Below are 12708 nucleotides of genomic sequence, written 5' to 3' on the forward strand. Positions count from 1 at the left end.
AGGAGGAGGAGTTAAGGAGGGCATTTGGATTAAAACCCTGTGAGTAAAGAGCTTTGATAATGAGTTTGAAATTTCCTGATTCTTACCGGGTCTCCCAAGTTGACATGTTTCTTGATATCTTATTTAATGAATATTTATACAGTGTCAACTAAAAAAAAAACAAAAAACACAATGTGAGAGTTGTGAGTGAAGTTTTATTTGGGGCAAAATTTAGACTGCAGCCCAGGAGACAGTCCCTCAGATAGGTCTGAGAAACTGCTCCAAAGAGGCAGTGGGGAAAGTCGAAATATAAGATTTTAGTGAAGGGGGAGTTCAGTGCAATCAAGCACTCATTTTATAAAAGGTTTTCTGCTAGTCAGGAGGAGGAGCTGACATCACCAGAAGGGATTTAGTGTTTTTCTAGATATGAGGAGATGCAAGAAATGAAATCATGAAATCAGTTCCTGAAAATAACTATCTTAAAGACCTGTTTCACCAGTTTCCCTGGGGCACAGAGCACCTCACTCTCCACCCTTAATTCCCTTTAGGGAGTGTAGAGGTCAGCAGCTGCAGCAACCCAGGCAGATGACAAATGTCCTTCTTGTTTTTGTTCATTTAGCTCAGTCACCTGCGACTCTGTGACCCCATGGACTGCAGCACACCAGGCTTCCCTGTCCATCACCAATTCCTGAAGCTTGCTCAAACTCATGTTGATCCAATCAGCGATGCCAGTGACTGTTGCTGTTAGTCACGGGCAAATGCTCTTGGCAAGTGCCAATCTGTAATTGATACCAGGAACTGTTTTAAATGTTTGTCATATAAATTAATTATCCTAAAATTGAGATGTTGTTGGTCAACCACTAAGTCATGGCTGACCCTTTGCGACCTCATGGACTGTAACATGTCTGGCTTCCCTGTCCTTACTATCTCCCAGAGTTTGCTCAAATTCATGTCCATTAACATGTCCATATGCACTGTTATTAGCCTCATTTTCCAATGCAGAAACCGTAAAACAAAGAATTTAAATGACTTATCCAGAGTCACACAACTAAGAGGTGTTTTCTTCACCAAACTAGAATTTGGTAAGTTACACAACATCCATGGTTTTCATGGTTAAAAAAAAAAAGCCAGGATTATATACCTTGGTGACATTTGCTTTTACCAAGTAAAATAAAAGGAAAATGTATTAATATATCCTTTTCCCCATCCGGTACACTTGGTTTTTCAGTTTTTGTTCAGGATTGAAGAGATTGAAGACTCTCAGACTGATGTTTATAAACATGTGGACGTCCATTACATACTGCAGTTTGGATAAAGCACAAGTAATCCTAGGAAACTACAGAGCACAGGCTTAGCCCTCTATTGATCTGGACATTCTGGAACTGGGCAATTGTGAAACTCACATTAACCATGAAGACACTCTCTCGTTAGCAATCCTACTCCGGATTTCATGACAAGGGGTCCCACCCTCAGCCCTGGGTCCCAACACCTCTTGACGTGCTCAACCGTCTCAGCTAAACCTAGTATTAAGACCTAGATGCTTCAGATGCGAAACGTTTCTCTGGTTAGGTCCTCTCTAGCCCGGGCCCGTCTCTATGGTTTCTCGTGTGGGGCGCTCTAGCCTGAGTAGATTGAGACGTCGCGGCGGCCTGGCTAGGCTACTGGAGGCTCCAGAGGTCGCCTCGCTGGTTGCGCGGTCGACCATGGAGACCTTGCGCAAGCTGCTGCTCGCGGGCGCACTGCTGGGCGCCGGGGCTGGCGTGGGCACCACGCTCTTTGCCCTTGTGACCCCGGGAGAGGAGCGGAAGCAGGCGATGCTGAAGGTGGGAGCAGTGGGGGAGGCAGAGGTGGGGTGGGTGGGCGGAGAATCGCGGGCTGGTGGCCGGGGCTGCGAACCACTCTTTCTGCCCGCAGGAGATGCCGGAGCAGGATCCTCAGCGCAGGGACGAGGCGGCCAGGACCAAAGAGTTGCTGCTGGCCACTCTGCAGGAAGCAGCGGCCACGCAAGAGAACGTCGCCTGGAGAAAGAACTGGATGAGCGGCGGCGGCGGCGGGAGGTCAGCCTGAGACAGGATCTGCTCGCCTGGGCGCCGGGACTTAACAGCGCAGGCGCCCAAGCCGCCCCGACTCCTTGGGCCGGCGGGGAGTCCAGACCCGGAAGCCAAGCGCAGGCCTCTTCGCGACTTGGCGAGCTGCCGCCGGGTGAGCGCGCTCTCCCCCAAAGCTTGCAAGGACTACGTTTTAACGTCCACATCGCGGGCTGTGGCTAACTGAAGGAACCAGTAAATCATATTCCTCCATCCAGAGAGTGAGCCCTGCGGTTGGACGCCCATAAAAGCCAAGTGTTCTGCGGGTCGGTGCTGCGGCCTGGCTGGAGTGCGGCTGCCGCCTGCCATGCCCGCCCCATGTGAGGCTGAAGCCCAGTCGGCAGAGCGACATTTTCAAAACACAACTCAGGTCCTGTGGTTTGTGTGAGTGGATAACCAAATGATGTTCTTGAAATTATAAGTAGTCTGGAAACTGTTGTGCAATAAACACCCATAGAGGACACTTTGGGTTCCTGTCTTTCGAATGACGTTGAAGAGGGGCTTCTAGCAATTAACATGTGCCATGATGCCCTCTGTGGCCTTAAGTTTTGGAGGCCACTGTGGTACTAGTAAAACGGAGTGTACTTTGAGACAGATCTTGTTTCAACTCCTGTATGTTACAGAACTTCTCTGAGCCTCAGTCCACCTGTTCGATGTGTGCTAAGTCACTTCAGTCCTGTCCGACTCTGCGACCCTATGGACTGTAGCCCGCCAGCTGTCCATAGGTTTCTCCAGACAAGAATACTGGAGTGAGTTGCCATTTCCTTCTCCAGCGGATCCTCCCAACCCAGGGACCGAACCAGCGTCTCTTACATCTCCTGCATTGGCGAGGAGGGGGGGGGGGGGGGGCCTGTTCTTTACCACTAGGGCTACTTGGGAAGTCCTGATCATAAAGGTGACAATTATCTGAGTTGTGGTCCGAAGGTGAACTTAGGAATGTAAGTGCCAGGCACAAGACAGCCTCTCACTAAATGCACTGGGCTTTCCTCCCATAAGGTGTTTACTGCAGTGGTTTTCAGTCTCTGAACGTGGTCATAGAATCTATTGGAGATGCCACTGATGGGATGAGGTAAAGCTGTCAGTGGGGTGGCAGCCCCACAGCCAAGCCAATAAGTTCACCCTTTTTATTCTTCCGTCCTGTGGTTCCAAACTGTACCAACAGTGGGGGCGCAGGGGAGGCTGTTTGCATTAAAGCTGGAACACTACATAAAGCTTGGTAGCACTGAGGTCTGATCCCATGTATAAGCAGGGACGCAGTTTTGTGCTTCTTGATTGTGAAGTCATAAACACATTTGTCACGTGTGATCTTTTAAGTTTAGTTGTGGCCTCCTTCCTAGCCAGGGTATGAGAGGAAGGAGGCAGCTGCTTGAGGAAGCACGATGAGGTGAGAGGGGCTAGAATGCAGGAGCTTGGCAGTTCAGAGCCTGAGCCTGAATGTCGGGCTCCCCAGGAGTGTGTTCAGGTTCTATTACTTGCTACCTGTGTCAGTGTGACCAAGTCATGAGCTTTCATGTCCCAGTCTCTAAAATGGGATAACTGTACCCACTGCTAGATAATAGTGCTTTCATATCTCAGTTAACACATATATAGTACTTTATGTAGTACATATTAAGTACTCAATACTTTTTGTGAATGGCCACATTTTAAAAACTACCCTTTTAGTAGCTAGTAACTGGGGACTCGTTAGGTGTCATGCACTGTGCTAAAGCATTACGTAACCCCCATAACCCCAAATAACACGTACTATTATCCAGGTTTTACTAAAGAAGAAACTAGACTTAAGAAGTCAAGGCACACAGCTAGTAAAGATTTCAAGCTTAGGTACTGTCTTACTCACAGAGCAAAAAATGCTATCCAATGTACGCCCCACTTTAACCTCCCAGACAACTAATCAGACCTGGAGATTAGAAACAAGTCTACCTTGGAGATTTAAGATAAAGCATAGTGTCTGTTCTGAAAGCCTTCCTTGTCTCTCCCAGCCAGTCAGACACATACAGAACTCAAGAGATTCTATTTATTAAGAAGGCAATGTCAGTGCTTTATCAAAGATGAACAGAGGTCAGAGGGATGGTGGGATAAAGGCCTCTCAGCCGGGACATTTCTTGGCCACAATGAGGACAGCAGAAGGCACAAGTCCTGAAGATGGAAGGAAACAGATTTGAACCCAAAGATACCTGCTTCCCCGCCACTGCCCCACATTCTGCCCTCACCATCTCTACACAAAGTCCCTTCTTTGCATCCCTTCTCAAGCATCTGCTATCCCCCAAGGCCTGGTTTCAGATCCCACGTGTCATACCCAGCTCCTGCAGAGGCCGCTCCATGTCAGCCTCTGAGAAGGCCCGCCGGGGGAAGCCACTGAGCAACTGCACAGGGTCCTGGCCCCCGCCTAGCTCCTCCCCACGGTGGAGCTCCACGTAGAGCCTCACAGCTGCCAGCTGTTCCCGTGCCCGGAACGTCTGGGTCAGTGAGCTCCCATCTGGCAGCCGGACCTAAAAGGCAAGAGAAAGACACAGTATTGTGAATGTCATAACTGAGTGAGGTGCCCAAGTAAGGAAAAAGAGCAAAGTTGGCTTCTACCTTCCACTTAGAGAGACTGGACCAGGATAATTACTATTGAAAGCACCTAAGGAACAACCACTTGGGATGCACTTTACTCAGCAATGAAGAAAGAGACCCCTGGCTCCCTCACAATTTAAGGAAAACATAATACAAAATTATATAAAGCATCTGGATAGATACCACACATCATGCAAACAGCTGCATAATCTAAATGAAAACACTATGAACAAGTAAATGGGAACTGCTGAGTAAGAGAGAGGTATGGGTTTAAATAAGACTGGGGCAAGTGAAATTTGATACCTTCCCTCAGAGCAGAGGAGGTAGGATTTCAAAAGTCATTTACAAAGAAGGGAGAGGTTTGGCAAAGGAAATGTAACTGAAAAAAGCTCTGGGCTGGGCTCGGCTGGGTGCCCTATTAAGCCAACAAAGGGTCCCAGGAGCAAGACTGGAATCCTGATAATCAGTACCTGTATGCGACATTGGTCATACTCCCGCTTTGTGGGAGGCTCCCGGCTGGGAGAGGAGGGGACAGGGCCTGGCTCTGTTGCTGGTGGGGATGGCTGAGAACCCACATTACCACCATACTGGAAGACAAAGATCAATAATCAGGCACTAAGCCCATCCTTGCCCTTGGAAGCTACTGGCCCCTCCACTAAACGATCCTGGGTTTCCACCCAATTACCTACCTTCTTAGCTCTCTCTACTTTGTCCCTTTCGATCTTTTCTCGGACTCTTTGTCTGAAATGCAGGCAGGACACAAGGAGGTGAGACACTGACAAAGCAAATCCTGATTCCTTTCCCATGTCTTAGCTAACACTCCCAGAACCCAGACCTGGCTTCTAACTCTTCGGCCTTTTCCCTCTTCCGCTCTTCAGCAGCCCGGCGCATCTCATCTTCCTGTAGCCTCTGTCGGGCAGCTGACAACTCCTGCCCTTGTCTCCTGCGCTGCCGTTCCCGTTCCAATGCCTCCCGCTCCTCTCTTTCTTCACGCTCCCGCTGCTTTTGGGCCACCAGCTCCAACATCCTATGTTGCAGAAAGGAAACCATTCAAGAGACATGTATATAAATTGGGAAAGTGAGTTTATAACAAGGGACTCAGAAAACAAAATCCAGAAACACAGTCCCCAAACAGATATATTAAAAAAAAAAAAAGGAAAAGGCCAAGAAAAAACAATATGGGAAGTGAGAGTTCTTTGACCAGATTTGTGTAGTGGGGAGAGGTGGAAAGTGACTCTCAGAAGCGTGAGCTTGTTCTTCCTACCTCTTAGTCTGTTCCTGTCTTTCCTCTTCAGTCAAAACAGGTTTGCCTTCTCCCACTGCAGACCCAGGTCCTACAAACAAACAATCAGTATTATTACTCTTTCATCCTCCTCCTCGGGCGCTCCTGAATAATCGCACTGTTTTCCTCAGTCAGGACCTTTGGGGCCACCTTGCTCCGAGGGGGTGGGTTCCCGTCCCAGGACATGTCCAAGGGGGGTGGCTAGCGGCTCATCCACATCGGGGTCGTCTTCGTGCTCCATCAACCTGGGAGGGAAAGTCAGGAGGGAGGTTAACGTTCAGGCTGCCCTCCCAGTAGTTCCCCGTCCCCTGCCACCGGTCTGAGCGCTCACCAGTCCATCGCAGCCTCGATGCCCTGGTTCCCTGTGAGGGCCAGAGCCTTCTCCCTGAGGGCAGAAACACCGTGAATAGCGCCCACGAGCCATGGCGACGATCAGGCTGGGGCGTAGAGCCTGAGGCCAGACTGGGGTAAAGGCCTGGACAGGTGCGCGACCCCCGCGGCCCTGGGTTAGGGGGCTCCCTTACGCGCGTCCCTTGGGGAAACCCATCTCGATGAGACTCTCCAGAGCCGTCAGCTCCGCCATGACGCCGCCACCGCCGCTTCCGCGGGGACCTGGGGAGAGGGGGGAGCGAAGACGGCGAAGGGGGTCAGCGCGAGGCGCCTCCCACCAGCGCCCAACCCTGCCCGCGACGGCCCCGGCCGGCTGCTTGCTCACTCACCGGCTGCGGACTAGCCGCGGACACCTACGAGAAGAAAGCCTAGGCGAGGCGGAAGTGCCCGAATCTGTTTGGGTCACGTGGGGGCGGGCGTGGACGGGTGCCGCCGAGTGCCATAAATGCCGGCCTGGAGCTGCTGAGGGAACGCGAATGGGCGGTGCCTGGGAGTCGCATTCTAGGAGGCAGCCAACACTCCCCAGCCCAAGTCCGGGCGCCAGCTGGTGCTAGAGAGAAAGAAGGATGCTGTCCTGAAACCCATGGGCAAATGAAGACAGCTCCCCAGATGGCCCCTAAGCACACCGCAAGCAGTGTTTATCAGGAGCCTTAGAAATGTATGCACCCTTTGACCTATTCATCCTCTCCGGAGAATTGAGCCATCCTCCGCTCGACCGCCACAAGGGATCTTTGCAAAACGCAATAACTGATCTTGTCATCAACTCCCTGGGTAAGACTTCTCCATGATACCTCAGTCACCTAAATGGCTTCCTCCTACCGTCTCTTGTTAATTCTCCGTCTATAAAGTGAGGATAACAGTAACACCAACCTTAGGTTGTCTGGCAAGCTGCACTGGGCTTAAAGGAAGTTAGCACGGAGTTCATCTTTCACTGCTCGAGGGTAACTTGTGCAGATTGCAAAACAGACCCTTTCTTTCTTTTGTGGCAGCATGGCATGTGGGATTTTAATTCCCGGACCAGAGATCAAATTTGCATTCCTGTGAGGAAAGTGCCTCAGCTTAACTATTGAACCACGATGGAAGCTCCTGCGGTTTGCTTTCTAAGGAAAGCGTGCTTTGACCCCCACATCTCTATCTCCCAGCACTAGTATTTTCTCTGTTAGCATTTGTCCCCCTGCTGTGTAGTCTTGTTGATTACTTAGCTTTCCACTGCTACCTAGGCTGTTAGGTCGCCTAAGTTAAAACTCACTTTTATTTTCCTTATTTGTTTATTTGACCAAGCCATACAGGTTGTGAGATCTCAGTTCCCCACCAGGGAGCTAACCTGTGCCCCCTGAACTAAAAGCACAGAGCCTTAACCACTGGACCACCAAGGAAGTCCCTAAAACTTACTTTTAAATGTTTATTAGAGGCAGACTAATAATAAGTTACTAATATTGATAATAGATGCACTAGAGAATTTTATATGATTAATTAATATTTAATCATCCCAATAATCCATATGAGTAGATACTATTAGTAGTCACAGGAAACAAACACAGAAAGGTGAGCTAATTTACCGAAGGTGACAGAGCTGGTAAAGTAGGAGAGCTAGGATTCAAACCCATGCAGTGTGCGATATCAAACGGCTAAGCTGTGCTATCTCTCTGTAGTGGAGTCAAGAGCATCAGCTTTTGATGCAACTTGGGCTGAAATCCTGACATGTAGCTTCAACGTGTTTAGAACCTCAAGCTTGCTTCTCATTTGTGAAAAAGTGACACCATCTCTTGGAAAGATTGTGATAGGAATTAGGTGAGAATGTATGTAAAGCGTGTCTTCATGGTTTTTTGTTTTTGTATTTTTGGCTGTGCTGCACGGAGCATGTGGCATGTGGGATCTTAGTTCCCTGACCAGGGATCGAACCTGTGCTCCCTGTGGTGTAAGCGTAGGATCTTAATCCCTGGACTATAGGGAAGTCTCTAAAGTCTTTAATAATAAGATAGTAGGTAAGAAAAATTATGAAAAAAATGAGGGAATAGACCCTCATTATTTGTATCTGACTTGTTGGAAAAGACCCCGATGCTAGGAAAGATTGAAAGCAGGAGGAGAAAGGGATGACAGAGGATGAGATGGTTGGATGGCATCACCGACTTGATGGACACGAGTTTGCGTCAGCTCCAGGAGTTGGTGATGGACAGGGAAGCCTGGCGTGCTGCAGTCCATGGAGTTGCAAAGAGTTGGACACGACTGAGCGACTGAACTGAACTGGGCGACTGAACTGAACTGAACTGAAATGCTGAGGAAATACAGAAATCGAATGTACACAAAGAATTTGTGGCAATGTGGTGAGTATATTCTAGATAGCAAATATATTCTAAATTTATTCTAGAGTTCCAATAAGAGAAAAATGACTAGGGACTTCCTGGTGGTCCAATGGTTAAGATTCTGTGCTCCCAATGCAGGGGGCATGGGTGCGATCTGTGGTCAGGAACAAAAATCCCACATACCACAGAACATGGCCCCCTAAAAAAAAGAATTTTTTTTTTTCTTGTAGCTTCAAGATCTTGTAGCTCTTCATAGAACCATTCAATTTCAGTTTCTTCAGCATTAGTGGTTAGGGCATAGACTTGGATTACTGTGACCTTGAATGGTTTGCCTTGGAAACAAACAGATCATTCTGTCATTTTTGAGATTGCACCCAGTACTGCATTTCAGATTCTTTTGTTGACTGTGAGGGCTATTCCATTTCTTCTAAAGGATCCTTGGCCACAATAGTAGATCTAATGGTCATCTGAATTATATCCGCCCATTTCCATCTATGTTAGTTCACTGATTCCTAAAATGTCGATGTTCACTCTCGCCATCTCCTACTTGACCATGTCCAATTTACCTTGATTCATGGACCTAACATTCCAGGTTCCTGTGCAATATTGTTCTTTACTGCATTGGACTTTACTTTCATGACCAGACACATCCACAACTGAGCCTTGTTTCTGCTTTTGCTCAACTCTCTTTCTGGAGCTATTTCTCCCCTCTTCCCCAGTAGCATATTGGACACCTACCAACCCGGGGGGCTCATCTTCCAGTGTCATATCTTTTTGTCTTTTCATAGTGTTCATGGGGTTCTCTGGAGTAGTTTGTCATTCCCAGATCCTTTTCATCATAGGTTATTGGAATGCAAAAGTAAGAAGTCTAAGATACCTGGAGGGATAGTGGTCCAGGGGCTGGGACTCCATGCATTCAATGCAAGGGGCCCAGGTTTGATCTGTGGTCAGGGAACTAGATCTCATATGCTACAACTAAGACCCAGCACAGCCAAATAAAATAAATAAATGTTTTTCGTTTTTTTTAAAAAGAGAGAGATACCTGGAGTAACAGGCAAGTTTGGCCTTGGAATACAAAATGAAGCAGGGCAAAAGCTAACAGGATTTTGTCAAGAGAACACACTGGTCATAGGAAACACCCTCTTCTGACAACACAGGAGACGACTGCATAGGATCACCACCAGATGGTCAGACTGAAATTAGACTGATTATATTCTTTGCAGTTGAAGATAGTGCAGCTCTATACAGTCAGCAAAAATAAGACCAGGAGCTGACTGTGGCTCAGATCATGAGCTCCTTATTGCAAAATTCGTGCTTAAATTGAAGAAAGTAGGAAAAACCACTAGACCATTCAGGTATAACTTAAGTCAAATCTCCTATGATTATACAGTGGAGGTGACAAATAGATTCAAGGGATTAGATATGGTAGACAGAGTGCCTGAAGAACTATGGACATTGTACAGGAGACAGGGATCAAGACCATCCCCAAGAAAAAGAAATGCGAAAAGGCAAAATGGTTGTCTGAGGAGGCCTTACAAATACCTGAGAAAATAAGAGAAGTGAAAGGCAGAGGGAAAAAGGGAAGATATATCCATCTGAAAGCAGAGTTCCAGAGAATAGTGAGAAGAGATAAGAAAGCCTTCTTATGTGAACAGTGCAAAGTAGTAGAGGAAAACAATAGAATGGGAAAGATTATAAATCTCTTCAAGAAAATTGGAGATACCAAGGGAATATTTCATGCAAGGATGGCCAAAATAAAGGACAGAAATGGCAAGGATGTAACAGAAGCAGAAGAGATTAAGAATGTGTGCAAGAATACACAGAGGAACGATACAAAAAAGGTCTGAATGGCCCAGATAAACATGATGGTGTGGTCACTCACCTAGATCCAAACATCCTAGAGTGTGAAGTCCAGTGGGCCTTAGGAAGATTACTATGAACAAAGCTAGTGAAGGTTACAAAATTCCAGGTGAGTTAAAATCCTAAAAGATGATGCTGTTAAAGTGCTGCACTCAATATGTCAACAAATTTGGAAAACTCAGCAGTGGCCACAGGACTGGGAAAGATCAGTTTTCATCCAATCCCAAAGAAAGGCAATGCCAAAGAATGTTAAAACTATTGTACAATTGCACTCATTTCACATGCTAGCAAGATACTGCTCAAATTCTACAAGTGAGGCTTCAGTAGTATGTGAACTGAGAACTTCCAGATGTGCAAGCTGAATTTAGAAAAGGCAGAGGAACCAGTGATCAAACTGCCAACGATCATAGAGAAATAATGGGAATTCCAGAAAAACATCAACTTCCATTTCGTTGACTACACTAAAGCCTTTGACTGTGTGGATCACAACAAACTGGAAAATTCTTCAAGAGATGGGAATACCAGACCAACTGTTGTCAAGAAGCAACAGTTAGAATTCGACATGGAAGAACAGATTGGTTCAAAATATGAAAAGGAGTTTGTCAAGGCTATGTATTGTTACCCTGCTTATTTAACATATGTAGAGTACTGTGTCATGCTTAGTCACTCGGTTGTCTGACTCTGCGATCCCATGGACTGTAGCCCGCCAGGCTCCTCTGTCCTTGGGGATTCTGCAAGCAAGAATACTGGAGTGGGTTGGTGCAATGCCCTCCTCCAGGGGATCTTCCCAACCCAGGGATTAAACCCAGGTGTCCTGCATTGAAAGCGGATTCTTTACCATCTGAGCCACCAGGGAAGCCTGGCGCAGAGTACATCATGCAAAATGCCAAGCTGGAATCAAGATTTCTGGGACAAATATCAACAACCTCAGATATGCAGATGATACCACTCTAATGGCAGAAAGTGAAGAGGAACCAAAGAGCCTCTTGATGAGAGTGAAAGAGGAGAGTGAAAGAGGAGAGTGAGAAACCAGGCTTAAAACTCAACATTAAAAAACTAAGATCATGGCATTCAGTCCCATCACTTCATGGCAAATACATGGGGAAAAAATGAAAACAGTGACATTTTATTTTCTTAGGCTCCAAAAATCACAGCAGATGGTGACTGCGGCCATGAAATTAAAACGTGCTCACTCCTTGGAAGGAAAGTGATGACAAACCTAGATAGCAAGTGTATTAAAAAGCAGAGACTTGGCCGACAAAGGTCCGTATAGTCAAAGCTACTTTTTTTCTAGTAGTCGTGTATGAATGTGAGAGAGTTGGACAATAAAGAAGGCTGAGCTCCAAAGAACTGATCCTTTCGAACTGTGGTGCTGAAGATTCTTTAGAGTCCCTTGGACTGCAAGGAGATCAAACCAGTCAATCCTAAAGGAAATCAACCCTGAATATTCATTGGAAGGACTGATGCTGAAGCTGAAGTTCCAATATTTTGGCCACCTGATGCAAAGAAGAGCCAACTCATTGGAAAAGACCTTGATGCTGGGAAAGATTGAGGGCAGAAAAAGGGGGCAACAGAAGGTAAGATGGTTGCATGGCATCAACACAATGGACATGAGTTTGAGCAAACTCTGAAAGATAGTGAAGGACTGAGAAGCCTGGTGTGCTGCAGTCCATGGGGTCATAAAGAGTTAGACACGACATAGTGACTAAACAACAAAAAAAGAGATGACTAAATTGTATAGTACGACCTCACTTACTTCTGGGTAAGTACCCTGTGGAAATATCTAATCATGTGAGGATATGCCAACAAACAAGGATATCCATAGCAAACACTGAAGACAAATGTTCTAACAAGGAGCCATGGGAAGTGTCAGTTAAGGAGCATCCTCCGATGGAAAGTTATGCCATTCACATAACCAAGGAGGCTGTGATTTACCAATGGAACATTGTCTATAATATATTGAATGAGATCAAGAATATATTTCCACCGCTTAGGGAAAGATTTGCTCTGCAGCAGGTGATTACCTCTTGAGGAGAACTCTTTTATCAAGTTTTACTTGAAATATGTTATAATTTTTTTAAAGATTTAAGAGCAGTAAAAGTGAGGAATAAACTCTGTAGCAACTTAAGACTTTTCTACATCCAGTTAATTTAAAAATAAACTCAAGGGACTTCCCTGGTGGTCCCATGGCTAAGATTCTGCCTTCCCAATGAATGGGCCTGGGTACTGGCTGCTATGGGTCCTTGAAGCT

The 12708-nt window shown here is 46.7% G+C and overlaps 2 protein-coding genes across 4 annotated transcripts; one reads left to right on the top strand and one right to left on the bottom strand.

The window, feature by feature from the left end:
* Positions 1-1582: 1582 nt before the first annotated feature.
* On the top strand, positions 1583-2662 carry LOC120874572 (ubiquinol-cytochrome-c reductase complex assembly factor 3). Its single transcript, XM_040256040.1, has 2 exons — positions 1583-1802; positions 1894-2662. The coding sequence occupies exons 1-2, from the start codon at positions 1683-1685 to the stop codon at positions 2044-2046; spliced, it is 273 nt and encodes a 90-aa protein (XP_040111974.1). The 5' UTR covers positions 1583-1682; the 3' UTR covers positions 2047-2662.
* A 1398-nt stretch (positions 2663-4060) lies between these two features.
* On the bottom strand, positions 4061-6712 carry UBXN1 (UBX domain protein 1). 3 transcript variants are annotated; one of them, XM_040256037.1, is made up of 10 exons: positions 6624-6712; positions 6429-6516; positions 6236-6289; positions 6043-6149; positions 5887-5956; positions 5458-5649; positions 5312-5363; positions 5093-5209; positions 4363-4555; positions 4061-4202 (listed from the first exon to the last, which is right to left on the bottom strand). In XM_040256037.1, the coding sequence occupies exons 2-10, from the start codon at positions 6485-6487 to the stop codon at positions 4153-4155; spliced, it is 894 nt and encodes a 297-aa protein (XP_040111971.1). In that variant the 5' UTR covers positions 6488-6516; positions 6624-6712; the 3' UTR covers positions 4061-4152. The 3 variants fall into 3 exon arrangements, with proteins under 3 accessions (XP_040111971.1, XP_040111972.1, XP_040111973.1); XM_040256038.1 differs by having other exon boundaries at positions 6055-6149; positions 6624-6702; XM_040256039.1 differs by lacking the exon at positions 5093-5209.
* Positions 6713-12708: the final 5996 nt, after the last annotated feature.

The sequence above is a fragment of the Oryx dammah genome, unplaced genomic scaffold, assembly GCF_014754425.2.
Source record: "Oryx dammah isolate SB20612 unplaced genomic scaffold, SCBI_Odam_1.1 HiC_scaffold_15, whole genome shotgun sequence".
NCBI lineage: Eukaryota > Metazoa > Chordata > Mammalia > Artiodactyla > Bovidae > Oryx > Oryx dammah.